The 22,594-nt window shown below is 48.0% G+C and overlaps 1 protein-coding gene across 1 annotated transcript in view; it reads left to right on the forward strand.

Moving 5' to 3' along the window:
* Nucleotides 1-402: 402 nt before the first annotated feature.
* GFPT2 (glutamine-fructose-6-phosphate transaminase 2) overlaps nt 403-22,594 on the forward strand; it is a 43,868-nt gene continuing 21,676 nt past the window's right edge. The window contains exons 1-7 of the mRNA XM_053566859.1: nt 403-617; nt 12,506-12,613; nt 14,279-14,377; nt 14,892-15,017; nt 18,701-18,759; nt 19,407-19,541; nt 21,563-21,624. Coding sequence (XP_053422834.1) covers nt 410-617; nt 12,506-12,613; nt 14,279-14,377; nt 14,892-15,017; nt 18,701-18,759; nt 19,407-19,541; nt 21,563-21,624 — 797 coding nt within the window. The 5' untranslated portion in view covers nt 403-409. The remainder of the gene's footprint in view (nt 618-12,505; nt 12,614-14,278; nt 14,378-14,891; nt 15,018-18,700; nt 18,760-19,406; nt 19,542-21,562; nt 21,625-22,594) is intronic.

Raw genomic sequence — 22,594 nt, forward strand, 5'->3', positions numbered from 1 at the left:
CAGGCGGGCACCAGATTTATAGGCCTATCGTTTGCCACGTTTCCGGGGCTCTGAGAAGAGTGGGCGCACTCAGAGGGACATGGCAGGTTCAGAGGCTCACTGCAGGGTATTTTGAACTCTTTGCTTTACATCGACTGTCTTAATCCTCGCCACCACCTGGGACGTAAGGGTCCTTTGCTATTCCCATTTTACAGATAGGGAAACAGAAGCACCGAGCCGTCAGTCCTCTTCCCAAGGTTCCGCGCCAAGTCAGTGGTTGAGTAGGGGTGTTAAACTCCAGCGCTTGGCTGCCCAGAGCCCGCCTCCAAGATCCAGTGAGCTACGCCCTCGCATTACGGTCCAGGCTCCGGCTTGGGAGCCGCCCCTCAGTCCTTAGCAGACTACCGGGGGCCCAGTCCCCACCGTTGCCATGACAACCGGGGGCCAATGGGGAGCAAGCAGGTGGGAGGTGGTCCCGCCCAGCCCCGCCCCCTTGCGGGGCTCGGAGCTAAAAGGGCTGGAGGCCAAGCGGCGGGAGCCGGAACCTGCAGAGCACAGGGAGCGCGCGGTACCTGGAGCGTCCGGAGCACGCAGATCCCCGACCAGCCTCGGGACTCGAGCAGCGGCCACGATGTGCGGTGAGTGCCGCGTTCTCCCGAACCGCCCTCCTCCGGGGCGCCGGCGGGTCCTGGCGCCGCAGCCTCCCAGTGCCTCGCCCGCGAGCCGGCGCCGGGGATCTGACTAGGGTGCCTGTCTTTCCCAGTCCTCGACCATGGGGCTTTCAGTATCCAGGCCTGCCTACTCCCCGGCCCCGACCCTGGCCCCCAAGTGGGTGTCTCTGGGAGGTGTGGGGGAATGCCCAGCCGGGTCTCTGTCGTAGTGAGGGGCACCCAGGCCAGGCCCCCACAGACGGGTGTTAGTTGGGCCCGGACCCCCTCCCCCATACAGAGGCGTTCCCACTCTAAATCCACTGAGCGCGCTTTCCTCCACTTCCCCCAGTCCCCCACAAAGGCAGCCACGCGAACACTGGCGCATCCCGTGAGCCCAACACTGCTCTCGGCCCACCGCACCCTCCAGGGAGGTGCATCCCTCCAAGGCTCGCCCCGGCGGCGGCGTCGAGCGCAGTCCCCGCTGCTCTCGGGAAGGGCCTCCTGCGTCCTCCTCGCGACCCCAGTTGAACCTCTTGTCCCTGGAAGTGTTGGTTCCCTGTTGTCGCTTCTTGGCTGAAAAGAACTCTCCGGGAGGCTCCGGGCAGAGGCAGTAATCGCAGCCGAGCCTCGGCCCCAAGCTAGGAGAGGGAGTCCGGGGCTGGGAGCGCCTCCAGGCTCCGGGCGGCGGGATTCCCGCTGCGAAGCCGCGCTGTCCCGCGTGGCTGCGGGGCCGCGGGGAGGGTGGACGTGGCCCTAAGCGCACATCTGCAATTCTTTACTCTCCTGGCTGGGCCGCCTCTGCTGGCCTGGAGAGAGCCGGGAACTTTTGCTGGGACAAAAGGTCACTGTGCTTTTTTTTTTCCCCCTTCTCACTTGAATAGGATTCAGTTACCCATTCCAGCTTCCTGTGGCTGGAGGACCTGGTGGAACTTTTGAAGCCATGAAAGGCCTCTCTCTGACTTTGCTCAGGGCTGTGGGGTGGGGTGCGCCCGCGGTGAGCCCTGGGCCAAGGTCTGTGCAGGGGCCAGCCTAGCAGGACATGGGCAGCTGGCTTTGAGATGCAGCCTTACTCAGGCTAAGCAGGCATCAGTTTTGCAATGTGTAAGCCTGCCTTTGGGGACAGAGATCAGGCAAAGGTGGCAATTTCTAGAGATCTCAAAGCCTTTCAGATTCCAGACCTCTCTGTGGCATTCAGGACTCTTGGCCAACTGGTGGCCTTCGCCCCAGACTTGTGCATGAGACTCTTGAACTAGAAGGGTCTTGCCCCCAGCACCAAAGGCTTCACCTCCTTCCTCTGCGATTCCCTCCCACCCCCACCCCGACATGCTCTCCTGCTTCCTACTTGGATTTGGCTTTCTCTGATGTTTTTCTGAGGTTTGAGGGGCTCTACCTCCTCCAACCCTCAAAATCTCAAGTGCTTTTTTCTGCTTTCTTAAAGGGCTGCACATGTATTGTCCCCACTGGAAATGTTGAGCTGTGAGCTGTAACACCCTGTATCCTCACATCTTCTGGTACCTACCGGTGGTTGAGTGTGAGAAGGGGGTTGGGGTCACTGAAGGACACCCAGGGCTCAGGAGAGTGGCTATAGCCCATAGGAGTCCCCAGTCAGAGCCAGAATCAAAGAGAATGTGCAAGATGCCTTCTTGGAATTCCTTCCCTAGGGGCTATCCTTGCTGATGGCAGGGGGTGCAGCTCAGAGTGGAATCCTATGGAGTCCCTTCATGGGAAAGTTGCACCAAGGGAACGTCTCAGCTTGGTGCTAAGGTGTCCTTAACATCTCTCTGACAGTTGGCAAGTACGTTTGCACAGAGGAAGCTGTCCCAGGCCCAAAGCAGGCAGCAGCAGCTGGCTAAAATTGAACGCATGGGTCTGTTTGTTTTGGATTATGGTCTATGTATGTATGGCAAGCGATGCTGGCTTTCCTCTTATGGGTATTTCCTCTTATAATGAATTCATTACAAGTTTTTGAATTTAGGGAAATTTTACTGAAAAATATTAAGGAAATGATTGTGCTATTTGTATGAGTGGGCACACACAGCAAAAATTATGAAGATGCTCCGAGAAAGAACCACACAACCTCTTCACTTTGCCTTGGGGGAAATTGTGGCCTGGAGGTGTCTGTTGCTGTCACATGGAAGCAGCCTCAGGTCTCAGAGTTCCCACAGGGGTGGAGATCAAAGGCCCTCACTTATCAATCTGTGCTTAGATTGTGTCTGTGCTCTGTCTCCCTCAGAAAGCCAAGACCTGACAGTAGTTGACCCTCCATAAACTGAGCAGATGACCTCTGAGACTTTCAGTGACTGAGAGCTTAGCTGAAATGGCACTTCGGTATTTACATGTGGGGGTTTGTTCTGACACTTTGCTGACTTTCTGCCAAGACAGAAGTTAAAATATCTCCTTCCTCCCTCCTTTCCTTCTTTCTTTCTTCCTTCTTCATTCAGCCACTAGTGAATGACTGTCAGGGAGAGGCTTATATTTTCCAGGTCTTGGGGTTTTGAAGATCTCTTGGGTGTGGTTCCCACCACCACTAAAGAAAGGGCAGGTGAGGGGAGGGCCAATGCTGAGGCTGATCACTGCCCAGGGATAACTGATCAGGGAAATGCTGGTGCAGAGGGAAGACTTTGAGCACAGGCTGCAGCAGGCAGTCCTGGGTCAAACCAGGCAGGCAGACATTTTTTTGTTTGGTGCACAGGTTTAAAACTTTTTCTTCTTCTTTTTTTTTTGTGATAGAGTGTCACTTTGTCACTCTCAGTAGAGTGCTAGGGTGTCACAGCTCACATCAACCTCAAACCCTTGAGCTCAAGAGATCCTCTTGCCTCAAGCCTCCTGAATAGCTGGGACAACAGGTACCCTCCACAACTCCTGGCTATTTTTCAAAGACAAGGTCTTGCTTTTGCTCAGGCTGGTCTTGAACTCCTGAGCTCAAGTAATCTACCGGCCTCAGCCTCCCCGAGTACTAGGATCACAGGTGTGAACCACTGTGCCCAGCCTGCAAAACATTTTTTTAAAATTAGTTGCCAAATTACAAAATTGGAAGATTTCACATAAGTAGGTGGGATTTTGGCTTCTCATGAAAAACTCCAAAGATAAGCAACCCTGAATCCATATTTCCAATTGGTTCGTGAGTGGGCACCAGTGCCCCAGTTCTCTCTGCCCCTACCAGCTGCCTCCCTCACTGGGGCTTCCTGTGACCCCTGGGATCATCTAGGAAGCAAGTGAAGGTGGAAGGAATTTGCACCTCCCCCCTCATTAGTATAGTGGTGAGGAAAAAAAAAAAAAAGAAAAAAAACGAAGGAATTTGCACTTCCCGTCCATGAATTCTTTTTTTTTTTTTGAGACAGAGCCTCAAGCTGTCACCCTGGGTAGAGTGCAGTGGCATTACAGCTCACAGCAACCTCCAACTCCTGGGCTCAAGCGATTCTCCTGCCTCAGCCTCCCAAGTAGCTGGGACATTCTTAAACCTTCCCTGTGCTTTCTTCACCAAGTAATCCATGAGGGGAAAAAAAAGAAAAAAACTTGGCTGTGGATAATTGGAGAACTAAGGTTCTTGTAAGAAGCCCTTGCTTTGAATTCACCATCTTTTGTCTTGGTTGGTATATTTGTTACTCTGGCTGCTGTAACAAATGACCACAAACTTACTCGTATAAAACAACGTACATTTATTCTCTCACAGTTCTGGAGACCAAAAGTCCAGAATCAATTTTATTGGGCCAAAAGCAAGGGGTCTTCAGGGCTGTGCTTCCTCTGGAAGCTCCAGGGGAGGATCCTTGCTGGCCTCTCCTAGCCGCTAACAGCCCCAGTTTCTGCACTGGCAGTGCCTCTCCTCTGCCTCCTCCTCTTCATCCCTGCCACTGTGTGCTCCCTCCCTCAGACAGTTATATCCAAGTTCAGAAAAGCCTGGGAACTTTGTGAGATAGCATTAGTACACTATGCTTTTATATTGAGGGATTATTTTTGTAGATAGCAAAATAAGTTTATGAAGAGAGACTAACTTGAGGTTACAATTTTGAGAAAAAAATCTGAAGAAGAATTCTACACAAAAACAATTAAGCAATTTAATATGATCACGTTCCTCCTTTTAATTTTCAAAGGAAATACTTCTCACTGAAAATTTTAATCTTTTTGTCACCAAAATTTTGCATTCATAGCCAAAATTTGACAGATGTTTTAAAGTTTTTTTTTTTTTCAATAATATTTATGGTGTATGTCACTTCTCACTTTGTTTTTGGTAAAATCCTGGAATGAGGTAGCACCCATATTCAGTGGGTAGGGCACTGGCCACATACACCAAGGCTGGTGGGTTCGAGCCCCGCCTGGGCCTGCCGAACAACAATGACAACTGAAACCAAAACATAGCTGGGAGTTGTGGCGGGCCCTTGTAGTCCCAGCTACTTGGGAGGCTGAGGCAAGAGAATTGATTAAGCCAGAGAGTTTGAGGTTGCTGTGAGCTATGACACCAGGGCACTCTACGGAGGGCGAGGTAGTGAGACTCTGTTTCAAATAAATAAATAAATAAAATCCTGAAATGATAAGAACACTAGGAAATTTTCTATTAAAAATAGAAATGCCTTGTCTAGTTTACTGCAGGAAGTAGAGTCTGTTATATCATGGATTCCAGGGATGAGGTAGCTTCAAGGAGGCCTGAGGCAGAGGAGCCAAGTCCTCCTCCTGACCTTGAGCCAGCTGGGTCCATTCAGGGCACCTGGCTAAGCCTGCAGGTTCTTTCTGCCTTTCTTTAAGCACAGGCTGAGGTGGGACCACATACTTCTGCCATGCCTCCAGCGTTGCTCTTGTTTCTGCGAGGAGGAGGTGGGAGTTGTCATGCCCACACCATCAGTAGAGTAGTTTTCCCCAGTTGAGGTGAACAAGAACTGGACAGAGAGGCCACAGCTTCTCAGCAGTCCTGACCATGGCCCCAGTGGCCTTCACACCCCCATGGGCCTCACCCAGGAGAGTAGCCCTGACCCCTGGTCCCAGGGCTGCAGGTGTACACACTCAAGAATTTTATGAGCATTCCTTGAGGCAGAAATCCAGTGTGGTCGGGACTGGGTGATCCAATTCAGGACTTGGGATGGTAGCTAATCTGTGTTAGGTTCATGATGAGCTCCTGCAGTTCTGGGATGGTAGTAGAAAGAGGGATGTCAAAGTGGACACCTATCCTACAGGACAAGTAACCCCAGGAATGGAGGCCAGTAAATGGCAGAAGCAGATGAAGGTAGAAAGTGACTGATGTGGCTCGGCACCTGTGGCTCAAGTGGCTAAGGCACCAGCCACATATACCTAAGCTGGCGGGTTCGAATCCAGCCCGGGCCCGCCAAACAACAATGACGGCTACAATCAAAAAATAACCGGGTGTTGTGGCAGCTGCCTGTAGTCCCAGCTACTTGGGAGGCTAAGACAGGAGAATCACTTGAGCCCAGGAGTTGGAAGTTGCTGTGAGCTGTGATGTCACAGCACTCTACCCAGGGTGACAGCTTGAGGCTCTGTCTCAAAAAACAAATAAATAAAAGAAAGTGACAGATGTTACGGAAAAGGGATGGAAAGTGGAAAAGAGAGCTTGGAGATGAAAAGATGATTTTCATCTGTAGTAGAGGGATTGAGGAGGCATTGTGTGAGAATGGATGTGAGGGACTGGAAGGGGAAGGCACCAGACTGGTGGCCCCCCTGGGGCATGGAACATGAGGTTGGACCCTGCAGGGGGGTGTGGGGAGCAGGCTGGACAGGATGAGAGGTTGAGGCAGGGCTGTGGGCTCTGGGGACAAGGGTTGGGGGAGGAACCAGGGAGACTGGAGCCTCCCTGGCGGTGGTTCCAGAGGCTCTGGGGGTGAGGTGAGACAGGAAGAGGAGGATGAAGTCGGAAGCAGGAGTTTTGAGATGGGGCTGGGCTCTTGGGGCAGCACCTGTTCTGGACCTAACCAAGGAGGCTCTGAGGCCTGTCCATCTGGTGCTGGGTATCTCCCCACAAGCCAGGTACCTTGTTTGAGAACTATTTCTTACCCCTTGGGATAGGATTCTGGGGTGGGGGTGGGCAGCAGTGAGTGATTGCTGTTAAGCAAACCTGGCTGTGAATTATTCAAGTTTTTGGCCTTGGACCCCCGTCACCCTCTCTGCCCACAGGGTCACCCTCTCTGCCCACAGGATCCGTAGGAAGCCTCTGTAAAGTGAAGGTACTAGGGTTTACTCTGCAGCTCACCCAGCAAGGTCCTGGGGACCTTCCTAGGCTCATTTGGCTAGAAGGCTGCACTCACTCTAGTCCTGCAACCAGAGAGGTTGTGTGCTGTGGGCCATAAGTGTTTGAGTGCCTTGGGGTACCCCTGAGCTCTGGAAGTGCTATGCTCTCACTGTGACAGGGGCTGACACCCCGGAACTCATGCTTAGCATCCCTCCCCTCCTGCCTTTGTGTCCTTCATGCTGTCACTGTGGGTTCCAGAAAACTTATCTGCAAGTTCATGGCCAAGTGTGGCTATGGCTCAAAGGCCACTTTCTCTGGCGTTTCCCCTCCAGTTATTCACTCATGCATGCCTTTATTCATTCAACAAATATTTGTTGAGCACCTAAAGTGTACCAGGCCCTAGGCTAGGTGCTGGAGATAAAGAGATGGGTAAAACAGATGTGGCCTTCACCCTTATGAAGGTTACAATCCCATAGGGAATCAGACAAAAAGACAAGGAAGCCAGTGCTGTATCCATTAAAAAAAAAAAAAGGTGAACTAATGCGTTTTGTAACAACCTTGGTGGAACCGGCAACCATTTTCCTAAGTGAAGTTTCACAAGCATGGAAAAGCAAATAGTACCACATATACTCACTATTAAATTGGAACTAATCAATCAACACCTATGTGCACATGTAGTAAAACTCAGCAGAAACCAACCAGGTGGTGGGGAGAGGAGATGGGTAATTCACACCTAACAGGTACAATGCATGCTATCTGAGTGAGGGGCACATTTATAATTTTGACTCAAACTGCATAAAAGCAATTCATGTGACCAAAATATTCTTTGCTAGGAGCCAGCCTCAGCGCTGCTGTCTACCCCACCCCTGTTCCACTTTCCCTGAGGACTCTGGGAAGTCCCAGAGCATCCGTATCCTCTCTTGACCCCTCTATGAGGCCTCCTGATGGGTCCACCCCTCTACCTCGTGGCACCCGGCACAGCCAGGAGGCCTTCATGGGCCAGAGAAATGGTTCCAGATAATCAGGCTACAGCCAAACTACCCATGTGGTTTAACCATTATTTCCCCAGGCAGAAGGCCAAGAAGAAATAATAGTAAATGATACCATTTTCCCCTTGGTTTTATTTAAGGACAATTTCTGAAGGGATAATTTCTCAAGCTCCTTGCCCCGTTTTATTTTAATGGATGCTCGCAGGCACTGTTCCACCCCCATTTCACTGATAGTGAAACTGAGATACAGGGGTTCAGTGATTTGTTGGAGGCTGGCTTGAAAGGGATTTGAGATCAGAACCTGATGCTGGCTGCGGGCTTCAGCTGCCCCCCTCTTTCTTTCGCTGTCCCTCAGCTACTGAATGGCAGGGGGGAGGAGCAAGCTACCCCAGGTGGATGATCCTGAGCCAGTCCTTTTTAAGGATCAAGAGGTATGTGTGCTCAGCTATTGTTCCTCCAGGCGAGCAGAGCTGCGGAGCTCAGTGAAGGCAGATTGCTCTGGCCGGGCTCAACAGGTAGAGGGGACTGGCCTGAGTGGGGGCTGGCACCCGAGGATCTTCAAAGGAAAGGCTGTTGGTGGTCCTGAGACTCTAGACATGATGGAAGGGTGACAGCAAAATCAGAACCTGACAGAAGTCTGGCCTGGACAGAGGTCCCTGTGCCACAACATCAAGGCCTATTAGGTACATTCCTGGAAGTTCAACAGCTCTGGTCAACAGATACGTACATTTTTAATTTTGAGAGAACACGTAATTGCCTTCCAAAGAGAGTGCTTGAATTTAAACTCTGACTTATTGTCTCAAACAATCTTTACTGATCTCATAGGAAAAATGGGTTAAAAAAAGACTTTTACTTATGGGTGGGAGGGATTTAAAAGGAATTCTGATGTGACTGGCAAGAGAAATTCCTGGAAGATCAGCTTCCTTTTATTTTATTCTAATTTTTTAAATAATACGAACGCCGTGTGAATGCCATTTTATTAACTTCAGTGCAGTATAGTATGGGGAGTGTCCAGCCAAGAGGACGAGCTGCAAAAGGAAAGAGAGCTTTGTTCATGAAAGACATTACTGAATAGATGTCAGTGAGCCAGAGGTTTCATGTTGAAAATTAGATTTACGCTTTCTTGCGCAAAGAAACCACTCCTTGGCTGTTTCCCCCACGGCAGCCATCTCCCAGACTGTGCCTACGTGGCCTGTGAGCCTCCCAGCTGGGTGTAGACACAGCTGGTGGTCCTGAGGACAAGGACCCTTTAACCAGCCTACCAGGGTCTCTGGCAGCACCTCCTGCTGTGCCCCCAGGAGGCTGTCACAGGTCTGGGGGTAGAGACAACATGCAGAATGTATTTGCCTGACCTGTGAGAAAAGCCAGCTTGGCCAGCAGGAGGGGAGCTGCAGTGGAGAATCAGACATGGAACACTCTGGTGTTCAGAGTGTTCTGAATCTAGTGATTCTTTTTTTTTTTTTTTTTTGCAGTTTTTGGCCAGGGCTGGGTTTAAACCCACCACCTCCTGCATATGAGGCCAGCGCCCTACTCCTTTGAGCCACTTCAGATTCAGGGTCTCTTTACAGTTGGGGATGGTTACATGGCTGAGCTTGTCATCTTCCCCTTGTCAGCACAGGTATAATTCTAGAACATTATCAGAATGCTAGGAAAGTTTAAATTACAAGATTCCAACAATGTACTTGGTCACCTTTGGGTAACTGTCTCCCATAGCTGTATGGTCCTTACAGTGGCCAGAATTTAACATGTCCTACAGGGAACTTTCTGATTGCTTATGGAAAAGTTAGTGTTATGAAGAGTTTCACCTAAATACACATTGTGATGATAACACAACTCTGAATGTACTAAAACCCACTGAATTGTATACTTTAGATAGGAGGATATTATGATACATGACTTATGTCTCAAGAAAGCTGGCAAATATTTGTTAATGTTGACATTAACAAATGTTAACTATCTAAAAGATGTTAACTATCTTTTTTTTTTTTTTTTAAATAAGGTGACAAAAGTACATCCCACACCCAGATGTTTTTTGGGGGAAGTGCAGGGTATTAAGTGCATGTGGTAACAGCTCTGCGGGGCCACAGGGCTGCAGTGGCAGGCACTTCCTGGGGCTGGGTTTAGGAAGGACCCAAACATAGCCCTCACATTCAGCACCTCTCCCCTGACCTAAAGTGAGCAAGGAAGACAAAAATAGCTTACCGTCCAAATTACCCTTGGCCATTTTTTGAAGAAAACGTCTGAAATGCTCAAAGAGCACAGTGTGTGTGTTTTTATATATTATATAAACTCTGAACCTTAATAGGTGTATGCAAATATATCCCGTGTGCAGTAACTTACTGTGTATTAAAATGCTAAATATAATTTATAATTCAAACCCAGCCCTGGCCAAAAACTGCAAAAAAAAAAAAAAGAATCACTAGATTCAGAACACTCTGAACACCAGAGTGCTCCATGTCTGATTCTCCACTGCAACTCCCCTCCTGCTGGCCAAGCTGGCTTTGCTCACAGGTCAGGCAAATACATTCTGCATGTTGTCTCTACCCCCAGACCTGTGACATATTTAATTTTATCACCAGTTTTTTGATCAAGAGTGTGTGTGTGTGTGTGTGTGTGTGTAAATGAATTGAGTGTTTGTGCAATGGGACCTACTTACTGTTTAGGAATATAATGTTCTTTTCATCGAAGTTTAATCATTTGTTCTGCATTGATGTGAATTGAATCTCCTTAACAACCAGAGATGTTGCAAGTGGTTTCTTGTATAATCATGGTTAGCTCTTGGCTGTCTGTGGGGTTCTGTCTCTAAGGTTCACCTCTGGAAAAACTTTGATTCTGGTCAGACCTTTCTCTCACCCCAGCAAAATGTAATTGGGAAAATAAATCTTTTAACCCTCACAGTATTCATCCCATGCCCAGTGGTCAGGAGCGCTGACAAAGTCAGGTCTCCTTGGTTCTACTCTGGCTCTGGCTGAGTCCCAGCCTCCCCATATTTTATTCCAGAAGGTAAGAGGAGGGTTGTGGACCAACCTCAAAGACTGCTGAGAGCTTGAACTGACATCTGTGTGGCCCAGTGTGTGGTATGTGGTAAGTTCTCAGCAAGATTAGTTAATGCTATGCTCTGAATGTTTATGTTCCCCCTAAATTCATATGGTGAAATCCTTATCCCTCAATCAAGGTAATAATATCAGGAGCTAGGGCCTTTAGGAGGTGATTAGATTGTGGGGTGGAGCCTTTATAAATAAAATGATTGCCCTTATAAAAAACTCTGGGGAGACCCCTCACCCCTTCCACCATGTGAAGTTAGAATGAGAAGTGTATCCTCACCAGATGCTGAACCTGCCAACACCTGGATCTTGGACTCCAGCTTCCAGAACTGTGAGCAATAAATTCCTGTTGTTTGTAAGCCACCCGGTCCATAGGATTTTGTTACAGCAGCTTACACACACCAAGACGGGTGTTGTGAACATGTGAATATGCCTTAATAACTATTTTATCAACCATACTATTGCTTCCTCCATCAATACGTAGGTTGCTACAAAAGTTTTAAGACAGACTGTGTTATGGTCCATTATTTCATTTCCAAGGAACACAGTTGGCAGTGTCCTTTCTGATTCACCCATGCAAGTTGCAATTTGCTTGGCTTATTGGTGTTGCTGGGATGGTTTCATTTATTTCCATCTGCATGGATTTTACATTTCTTGATTTTCATGTATCTCAAAACTTTCATAATGACCCACCTATATGGTCATCCTATTCTGCATAATTCATTGTGAAGACATGGTGAGGAATACAAAGACAGAAATGCCAGCCTATGCCCTTGTCAGGGGTGTGTGTATGTCCCATGATGTTAGAGCATGGGGTAGCCAGAGCCAGGGCCAGGACACCTCCCGTGGGAGAGGGGTGAGCTGAGCTTTGAGGTGGGCAGGTTTTCCCAAGGCCAGGAAGAGAGGATGAAAGGACAGAGGATGATGGGATGGGTCACCCACAGGGCCAGAGAGAGGCAGGCCAACAGTCCATTGTCACACATGGAGGAGTAGATGGGTCTGGAAGTGCAGAACCAGCTTGACAACCATCGCTTCCGATTTGGAAAAGTATTATTTTGAAATACGAGGGCAGAAAATAAAGCCAAACAACATCTTCTTGGTTTGTGGGCCTACTTTGAAGATGAAGGCTCTGTGGGGCCCAAGGGAGAATGAGATGGTTTTATTCTTGCTGTTGTCAAAGTAGTGCTTACTCGTGGTCCAGCTCCAAGCCATACAGATGTGGGGGAAGTGGAAGCAGAGGCCCAGCAGCAGACCCCACCTGCCACCTGCTGCTGCTGTGACCTCCTATGACCCCTCCCAGGCCTGCGCTGTGCAAATCAAGCAATACAGGGAGGTGGGGACTTCAGGGTCCCAAGGTGATTGGCTTATGTTGCTGGCCTTTGATATGATAGATGTTGCCACAGGGAAAGCTGTCTCCTGCAAGCACAGCATGGGCCAAATTCCCTGCAGTGGAATGGCAAGGCCAAGAGGCATGACACAGGGTGCATGAGTGGTTTTGTCACAGAGGAAGGAGGGGAGTGCCACTCTTCTTCACATCCAGGAAGGTCACCCTTGCTCTGCAAGGAGCAGAAGACCTTTGGAGTTGCCACCTTGGTCTGCATCCCCGAAGTGTTTTTTTCTAAGCATAAACTGAGTGTTTTATGAAAGTGCCACTTTTTTCTCTTTGAACAGGTATCTTCGCCTACATGAACTACAGAGTCCCCCGAACAAGGAAGGAGATCTTTGAGACCCTCATCAAAGGCCTGCAGCGGCTGGAGTACAGAGGCTATGACTCTGCAGGTGGGTCCCCCTCCTTCCCACTTTGAAATGGGACTTGGCTCTGCTGCCCTCCTCATGCCCATTTCTCTCTTGTGAGGTTTGACCATCTGGGCTTTTTTCTGGTACTTCTTATTGAAGTTTCTTTTCAACATATAAAAAAAAAAACTAGCCATTAAAGAAATTTGAAAAGTAGAAAGAGAGAGGAAACGAGGGTAAAAAAATAAATTTTAAATAAGTCCTCCATTAAAGTTTTCCCCCATCAAGAAACAGGATGCTACAAATCTTCAGTACCCAAAATGAGTAGGTCCTAGAGGTCTCCCTGTAGCAGAGTGCCTGTGGTTCAGAACACTGTATTATGTACTCAGCAATTGGCCAAGAGGGCTTTAGATTTGCTAAGCAGATCTCAGGTTAAGTGCTCTTACCACACAAACAAAATAATAATAGGAGGAGACTTTTGGAGGTGGTGGATGGATTGGTGATATAGATTGTAGTGGTGGTTTCATGGCTGCAGATGTCTCCAGACTAATCAAGTTGTAGATATTAAGCATGCACCGCTTTGTGTATGTCAGTCCTACCTCTGTGATGTGCAACTTCAGAAAACAAAAGGACCCTCCATCAATCTTTGATCGATCTTCACGTCCCTCATCCAGTCCTTGTTGTCTGTTTGGGATGATCTGGGTGGTGAGGAGTGAAGGTGTTATACTTTGATATTTTTTGTTTTTACCTAATTATGATATCATTATGCAATTTTGTAATTTTAAATTCTCCTCTTGTCACTTATCTTTGCACTTCCCGTCATCTTAGCCTCTCCCAAGATATCTTTCTAAGTGGCTACCTAATTAATCCTCTACCTGGTGACTGACTCAGCGTTTACTCTATCCACAAAATAGTGGATATTTAATCTGCTTCCTAGTTTTAATTAAGCAGCCCAAGGGGAAAAGCAGACCCAGATGATCTTATATCCCCTTCAATTCTTTTTTTTTTTTTTTTTTTAGAGATGGTTTTACTTTATCACCCTCGGTAGAGTGCTGTGGCATCACAGCTCACAGCAACTTCCAACTCCTGGGCTTAGGTGATTCTCTTGCCTCAGCCTACCGAGTAAGCTGGGAGTACAGGTGCCTGCCACAATGCCCGGCTATTTTTTGTTGCAGTTTGCCCAGGCCAGGTTAGAACCCACCACCCTCAGTATATGGGTCTGGTGCCCTACCCACTGTGGGGGAGCCACAGGCACCGCCCAATCCCCTTCAATTCTTAAGTGAAAGTAAATCAGAGAAAAGATTTCAGGGACACTAAAGCAGTGGAGATATCAGCAAAAATATCATAATGTGAAGAGCACACAGGACAAAAGCCCTTCACTGCACCGATTGCTCTTAGCCGAGGACCTGGCAGAGCCTCTGCCACCAAGGGAGAATGAGATGGTTTTATTCATCCAAAGTGCTCACTGCTATTAGAAGGCTAGGGCAGAAGCTCATGGAGGCAGCTGCCACACAGAGAAGACATGGAGTTTTCCTGCTTGCTGTTATTCTCCGCGTCTTGTGTGTCCAAGTAGGTTTCTGCAAACTGCCCAGCTCTCTTCTGGGGCACAAGCCCTGCAGTACCCAGCCAACCCTGAGCTTGCAGCCCTGCACCTGTGTAGCACCTCATGCACTAAATTCCAACAGAAAAAAAATCATGCTTAAACCGCAGGTGTGGCAATCGATGGAAATAATCATGACGTCAAAGAAAGACACATCCAGCTGGTCAAGAAAAGAGGAAAAGTCAAGGCTTTGGATGAGGAACTCTACAGTAAGTGGAAAACACTCCAAGTTCAAGTAATGCATGCAGCGTGGGCCACTCGAACAGAAAAATTTTCTTCCAACAGCATTCAAGACTAAAACTATTAATGTATCCAAGCTTGGATAAATAGAAAGAGGGTGAACCTCATGTTGTAAAACGGTGTTTCACAAAGCGTAGGATGGCTTATTTTAGGCAGAGGCACATGGAGTTTTAAAAATTTTAATAGTTATGTGCAATATTTATTTCAATTATTCTAGCAAATGATACTGTTTTTCCATTTTATATAATTTGCTTTTTAAAGTAAGTTTATTTCAGTCAAGTAGTGAACCAAGATACTGATGAGGCCTAAGTAAACTCAGCACACAGAGGCACAGGGTCCAGCAGGAGGGCCCAGGGTAGGGCCTGGGTGCAATGTGCTGTTGGCAGGAGTGGTGTGTCGTGGTGTGGGGACAACAGCTCATCTCAACAGTTGCATGTCATGGCTTGTTTTTGAAGTGTGGAAATTGATTCTTCTTTCATTTAGAACAAAACAACATGGACTTAAAGGTGGAGTTTGAGACACACTTTGGCATTGCCCACACTCGCTGGGCCACCCATGGGATTCCCAATGCCATCAACAGCCACCCTCAGCGCTCTGACAAAGGCAATGGTATGTGCGCGGTGTAGTCCTCTTTTCCATCCCTGAAGGCTCTGCCCCACCCTCAGCCACATGGCTAGGCTGATCTTCGTCACAGCAGTATCCGTGCTCACCTCTAGCTGACTTCTCGCCCAAATCCCCTCCATCTTAAAGCCTTGCTGGTGGCTCTGGACTTGTGTCAAGAGGCAAACTCAGGTGGGGTGCAGTGGCTCACGCCTATAATCCTAGCACCCTGGGAGGCAGAAGTGGGTGGATTGCCTGAGCTTGGGATTTTGAGACCAGCCTGAGCAAGTGCGAGACCCTGTCTCTGCTAAAAATAGAAAAACTAGCCAGGCGTTGTGGCAGGCACCTGTAGTCCCAGCCACTTGGGAGGCTAAGGCAAAAGGATCTCTTGAGCCCAAGAGTTTAAGGTTGCTGTAAGCTATGGAGCCAAAGCACTCTACCCAGGGTGACAGAGTAACACTCTGTCTCAAAAACGAAAAAAAGAAAAAGAAAAGGCAAACTCAGCCTGTCCCCTGGGTGGTGCTGACCTATTGAGCATCCATAGGAAAATGATGGCACTTGCCAGAGGGCTGCTGGCTCCTTGGAACCTAGCCCATGAGTGGGATGTGGCAGCATGAGGGACTAACAGAACCAGGCACTGTTCCTCCCTAAGAGATCAAAGTGTTCCAAAAGGCTACACCTTTAAGGGAAGGATGGGATCTGTCTTGATCCAGCTAAACCTGCCTCCTTCCACAGAGAAATGGTTCAGAGTGAGGCAGGGGCTGTTCTGATCTTGATTAGGGTATCCAAGGTGCCTACTCTACCCCCTGAGCCCCTGCAGGAGACCTCAGCAGCCCAGGGATTAGGACTTAGAGAAGCAGAAGCTGCAGCCAGAAGCCAAGAGATACTCCCAGCAGGAGAGCCCTCAACTCAGTTCACTTTGTGTTTTAAAAAGTCGAGAATTGTTATTCATAAAAGTTTAGATCTGGCATCCTTTGAAAAAAATGGGAGATCTGGAAACACTGCACTCATGATGCCTTGGAGCACCATTGATGGGCAAAGGGCCAAGGTCACTGTGACTGCTCATGGCTGTTTTTGGTTGGTCCTCCTAATACCTACCCACATATACACACACATACCTGGGCCAGCCCCAGCTCATGGATCCAGGCCACTTGGCTGGGCCCCCAGGACAGTTCTCCATGGCAGAGTCCTCTTAAATTGCACCCCCTTCCTGCTTTCATGGTGGAAAGACTGGTAGGCCTGGAGTTCCTGGTGATAGCTCTCAGGGGCTCGCTGATCAGTCCTTGGGGTGTCAGGGCTTCCTGCACTAGGACATGATGGGTGTGGAGACGGGAGAGGATTTAAGCCCTCACTCCTCCCAGACCTCCAAACCTCCAAGGGCATGCAAGAGTCTAAGACATAATCTGGGCCGCCACTAGGTCCCCATTCTGAGTGAGGCCTGGGCATGACAGAGGTGGGCATAAGTAAAGAGAATGATTTCTGGATTCAGCCAGACCCCCACCCCAGACATCCCTAGCATGGTGCATGTTTTTATCAGCCCTATATTACAGTAAGGGTCAAATATGTCAGAGCAGTTACTGGGGGCTTATTTGCAGGCACTTAGCCCCACTTGACAAACCGCACTGTGGTTAATCCTCATGGAAGTTGGGCCAAGGGAGAGAGAGCAGCACCTCCCTGCTTGGAGTCCTTTACCCACTACAGATCCGTGGTGCCCCCAGGTAACATTAAACAAGAAGGGAAACCACCACGACCCCTAACAGAAAGTGCAGGGTGGTATGGCTTCTCTCCAAAGTACTCTGCAGGGACTCACCAGCTCACTTTGCCAAATTTGGAAGGGAAGGCATCCTCCAGAGAATGGAAGGAGAGCCCCATCTGCCCTGCTTGGCAGAACAGCTCCAGGTAGCACACGGGCCAGGGGCACTCATATGTCCATGTGGTCAGATCTTTAGGCAGTGAGGTAGTGAGGTTTCAGTTGGGGACTGTTTCTTGAGTCTGGTCCATGCCCTGAACCATAGGGCATTGCAGGACTGGGACAAGATCCCTACACCCAGGAGGAGGACGGCAGACCCCACAGTGCTGGGGACCTGGACTGTACGTATGACCAACCCCCAAGTCAAATGCAGAGGCTGATCCCCTGAGCAGCGGTGTCAGCTGAGAAAACACTGCCCCAAGACAGAGTACCCTTGATGTTGCCACTTCAGCTGCAGCCTCCCAGCCACCCAAGCGATAAGGCAAACCTCACCAGAAAATCCCCTCCTCCAGGGCAGACAATGATTCTGTGTCCCCAAAGCAGGGAGGCTCCAAGGAGACCCACCCACACCCAAACTTGGATACTTCTGCCCTGACTCAGGATGAGTAATTGAAAAGAAAACGACATGGGTGATAAGCAAAGATTCGTCAACTTTCTTCAACAACTAGTGGTGATAGCTGAAGAGCACACTTTTAAGGAATTCTCACTCCTAGTAGCCAGAGTGCCCAAGAAAACAGCACAGAGAAGCTTTTACAAAGAAAACATGTATTCTAGGAGAGAAAGAAGTAAGTTTTGAAATAATAGACTAAGACAAAAGAATATGTGACCGAGTTAAGGAAATAATGTAGAGAAATAATGTCATAGATAGGAAAAAGATTGGAGGAGGGGACAAATGTGGAACCAGTTCAAAGAGATCCAACATATGGATTACTAGGGTTCCTGAGAGGAAATCAAAACAAAATCTGAAATGCCATAGCAGAGCTCAGCTGTGGCCCCCACACCTGCTGAAGCTGGGCTTTTGTTATTCAAACCCTCCTAGTTTTTGATGATGCCACAACATTAAACAATAATTTCTTTTAGGTATGGAGGAAATTACGATGAAAATAAAAGTATTTTAAAAGTTGTAGTAGAAGAAATCTTTCCTGAACTGAAGAAAAACTTGGAGGTTCAAAATATTACTTCATGATAGTCACTATTTATGAGGGGCATCCAACATATAAACATTCTGGTGAAATTATGGAATCTCAAAGGCAGTAAGAAACCTTTCCCCCATCCAGGATGAGAGGGAGAGGGTGTTATTTGCTCAGCAGAACTCTCAGGCTGGCCTTAGACCTTTCCCTCTAAGTTCTCACTCATTCATCAGCTATTGAGAAAATGCAGAGGGAACCAGGCAGACACATCACTTGCCCCCCACCCCAGGGTCTGAGGGGTCCCATCTTGCAGGATGTGGGGCAGTACTGGGGAAGGTGGGGGAGCTGCAGCAGCCAGAGCTGCAAGGACTTCTGGGGATTTTCCCCCCAAGAAAACCAGGACTTTAAAGTGCAAAATGTAGATCAAACAAAGCACTTACACAGACGGTTAGTTTGTGACCTAAAGTCTGTTGGGATGCCTGGGTTGATTCCTGGTGAAAGAAGGGTTAATCATCCCCTCATGTGACATAAACACCAAAGCCTATTTGATAGTTTTGCAGACCACAGGTATGGAGCTCTCAGCATGGGTAGATTGGTGGCTGCCTGTCTCTGAGATAGAAATGTGTATTTCCTTGAGTATAAATTGTAGTCATTGGAGACATCAGTTTTAGTCACTGTAAACAAAGTCTGCTTGACAGCGTCTTTGTAAGAGTGGAGTTTGCAAAGGGTTTTCAAGCTCTCACAGCATTTTTCTTCACGTATGACTTGTACTTTATCTCTTCACAGCATTTCTCTCTTGACTTTTCTTCCAGAATTCGTTGTCATTCATAATGGAATCATCACAAATTATAAAGATCTGAGGAAATTTCTGGTAAGATTCTTCCCCTGAGTAACATCTGGGTTGAGAGTATTTGTCTTCCTCAGAAACCTTCCAACCAGCTCACTTGCCTCCAGAAGCAAACACAAGAACTGAGTGAGACCCATCTTAGCCATACCACATCAAGTACAACCTCCGCCCCAGCCTCCCCAGGTCTTGCCTAAGAGGATACCAGGGTATTAGCATTTATCTCAAGAGCCACTACAGATTCACAGAATCAAAATAATACAAACTCGGTTTTATTAAAATGTCTGCGCTATATAACACATCGATGCATATAACAATGGAACGGGGTGGGAGTCAGGCAGTGAGTGTCTAAAGTTTGGAAAGCTTGTGTGGTATTGGTCGGGATGTGGGGGAATTTGAGTCACATATTTTATCATTGTGACTGCTGTTGTTTTGCAATGTCTGGATTAATGGCAAGGACAAACTTCTGAGGAGGAATGAGCTCAGGGAATCCAGGAGTGACTCAGAGGTGTTTGGCTGTGTGATTTTGGCAAACGTTCTCCATCCCGTCCCAGTTTTCCTGGTTCTCAGCTTAAGTTGCTCCAAGGGCAGGTCATCTGGGAGGAGAGGGAGTTAGCTGGGCAGGCGTTGCACAATGACCACTCTCTGACACTGTGTCCAACCGCACATTCCAGGAAAGCAAAGGCTATGAGTTTGAGTCAGAAACAGACACAGAGACCATTGCCAAGCTGATTAAATATGTGTTCGACAACAGAGAAACTGAGGACATTACATTTTCAACACTGGTCGAGAGAGTCATTCAACAGTTGGTGAGTTACAAATCCCATCTGTCTAAATCATTCCTTTATTTCTTTTATAAGCACTTATTAGGCAAATTTGCACAAAGTCCTGAGGATAAAAGATGGCTCATCTACAGCATCTGGCCTAAAGATGTCACATCCTTATAATAAACATCAAATAGAAAGTGCCTTGCTCTATTTTAACACCTCTGAAATTGTGACTGGCCTTACAGTCTGTGACTTCTCATGATGTGCATGTGAACTTGGTGGGGGGGTACAAGAGAGGGTTGTGGTTCTGAGGGAGGATTGTGTTAGAGATTTGTGACATCCCAGAAGACAGGGCACAAGGAACCTAAGGGATGAGAAGGGAACTCATCGAGGAGATAGTCCAAGGGGAGCCCATTCTTGGAGGAGGAGTTGGAGTCCACGGTCCTGGGTGGGATGGGGGAAGCAGAGAGTGGCCCAGACCTTTCAGAGCCCCTCCTCTGAATAGTGCTGACCTATAGCTCCTCTGTGGCCATGGCAGCTGGAGAATCCAGAATATCCTGGTTATAGGCTGCTGTGGGCACCATGCTGTGGTTTAAAATGTATCATCCTTGGATGAATGTTTTCAGAGTCTTTTTCAAAAAGTAAGTCTACCGTCAAAACCCTTTGTTCTGTTACTGCCTTTCTTGGGAGTCCACGATTTAGGGGACATGTGTATACATACGATCCTATCCCATACTTAATGCAACTGGGTAATGTGCGGTAAGTCGGTTTGGTATTTCACCATGGTATTTCCTTTTCCATTTTTTATTTTGAAATTTTGGAAATACCGCCTCCACTTTTAAACTTAGGACTTGTCCTAAATTAACAAAAGCCTCTAGATATGCCTAAAGCCCCAAGGGGCTTTGGGGCCTGGAGATGCCTACTTAGTCCCTTTGGCTCTGCCACCAAGCTGGCAACCTAGACCTGACACACTGGCCACACAGTGCCTGGGGCTGCCCAGGGCTCCAACACTTAGGAGAGTTCAATAGAAATTTGGATTTACAGCTGGTTGTACCTAACTAAGATCTACTAGGGTTGTGGTGAATTAGTAAGGATGGTCAGGTTGGAGGGGAGAATTTTGCATCAAGTATTTAAGTACAGAGGGACTGGGCGAGGAGGGAGGGTGAGTGGTGGGATCTCACCTAATGTACACAATGCCAGGGTATTCAGCACAGCCCGAGGGTGAAGAGCTCAACTACAACTTGAACTTTACCTTAGAAATGTAAGCCATGTAACCGAATATTAATCTGAAAATAAATAAATGAATAGAATTTAAGTACCAAATTTTAATCCGAAAATAAATAAATCAGTAAATAAATAAATAAATAAAGAGAATTTAAGTACCAAAAACATTTGGAGTCTTGAGTTGGGAAAGTTATATTCTAGTTCTGGCTTTGCACAACCAGCAAGCTGAGGCACAGAGGGCAAGTGACAGTATCCACAGAAATGACAGCAACAGGAACAGTAAGAGCAGCTCACGCTTCTCTTGGTTTCTCTGAGTGCCAGGCCTCAGTTCAGGGCTTTAGCGTATCATCTTCCCAGAAGGCGCCCAAGGCAGAATGCAGAGGAGGACAACCAGCACAAAGAAAACTAAAATAGGATCACCCAGTTAAGGGATGGAGCTGTGTGTGTGTGTGTGTGTGCAGCCCTCAGCACGAGGCCCAGAGCAGGGAGGGCCCCAGGCAGCCCTCACTTCCTGGGCTTCTTCAGTGCACCCGTCTGCCCACTCATCCTGAAGATTAGCGCCCCTGATGAGCTTCCTGTGGGCCTGGGCAGGTGTGGTTTATGTTGCTCACCAGGAAATTAATAAATTCTGGGTCCTGGTACTTCAGCATATGTCAAGTTTCCTTTTCCCTCCTGCCATCACCCTGCACTAACTGTTCCTGCATTCAGCTCCCCAAGGACCCCAGGATTGCTCGCAGGGAAGAGGGGTCTAGGGAGACCTGGCTGGGATAGCAGCCAGGCTACAGAGGCTGGGCTAGTTGGATCAAATTGGCTCTTATTATTCATTTGTGTATTTTCAGGAAGGTGCATTTGCGTTGGTTTTCAAGAGCATCCATTATCCAGGAGAAGCTGTTGCCACACGGTAAGGCAAAATGCATTGATACTTCTGATAAGAAAGAAATGAATAAAATAAAATTGCTTAGCTTCAGGTATGGAGGAGGAACAGGGTCTCCAGCACATAGGAAAGTGCTGGCTATGTGTAAAGGGCAGCTATGGTTTAACCCCAGTGACTATGCCCCACCATCTCTGTGGCCAGTGGTGCTAGAACTTCTGAGTTTTTAAAAACAGAAACCAGAAAGTTAGATTTTTATTTGGAAAGTCCAGCATGTTAGAAATTGACAGCAAATTCAAATTAAAAATAAAGCTGTGTAGGGAGGCAAATCCAAGTTTTAAGGGAGTTAAAACCAGTAAAATTTGGGGAAGACCTTCCTTAAGAAAAGGCATGCAAAATTATGAGTACACAAGTAGGAACCAGAGTGGACATGGATTTGGATCCAGTGCCAAAGAGGCCTTGGAGGCTGAGATCTCAAACTCTATAACCTTCACAGCAGGAGTGTTGCAGCAATTAGCCCAGAGAGCCTGGTTCAGCCCACGCATTGCTCCCAGAGCTGTGTGGATTTGCGGAAATGGATTAAGCCATCTTTTATTTTATATTCAGATGCATTGATTATCCATCTGTCCATGCAACTGATATTTATTGAACACTTACTGTGTGCCCAGGCCTTGGGCACCTAGTGACATTCAACCTGGTCCCTTCCCTGAAAGGCTGGACAATTGTACAAGAAGTCAGAGAAGGGCAAAGGATGGTGATGCTCTGTGATGGACTACAATGCACTGGAGGCAGGAGGGGAAACAGGTGTCAGCCTGGAGAAGGCAGGCAGCTGGAAAGGCCCTCCCCGCAGAGGGACCAGCATGAGCAAAGGCAAGGGGCCCAGGGCGAATGTAGTTGCCCCCAGGATCCCTGCTGGCCAGGTGGTGGCAGGGTGGAGGGGCACTGTGGAACTTGAGGCTCTTCCACGCTCAGTGTGTGTTTATTGCCATCAGCTGTGTGC

This window comes from Nycticebus coucang, chromosome 17, assembly GCF_027406575.1.
Source record: "Nycticebus coucang isolate mNycCou1 chromosome 17, mNycCou1.pri, whole genome shotgun sequence".
Classification (NCBI taxonomy): Eukaryota; Metazoa; Chordata; class Mammalia; order Primates; family Lorisidae; genus Nycticebus; species Nycticebus coucang.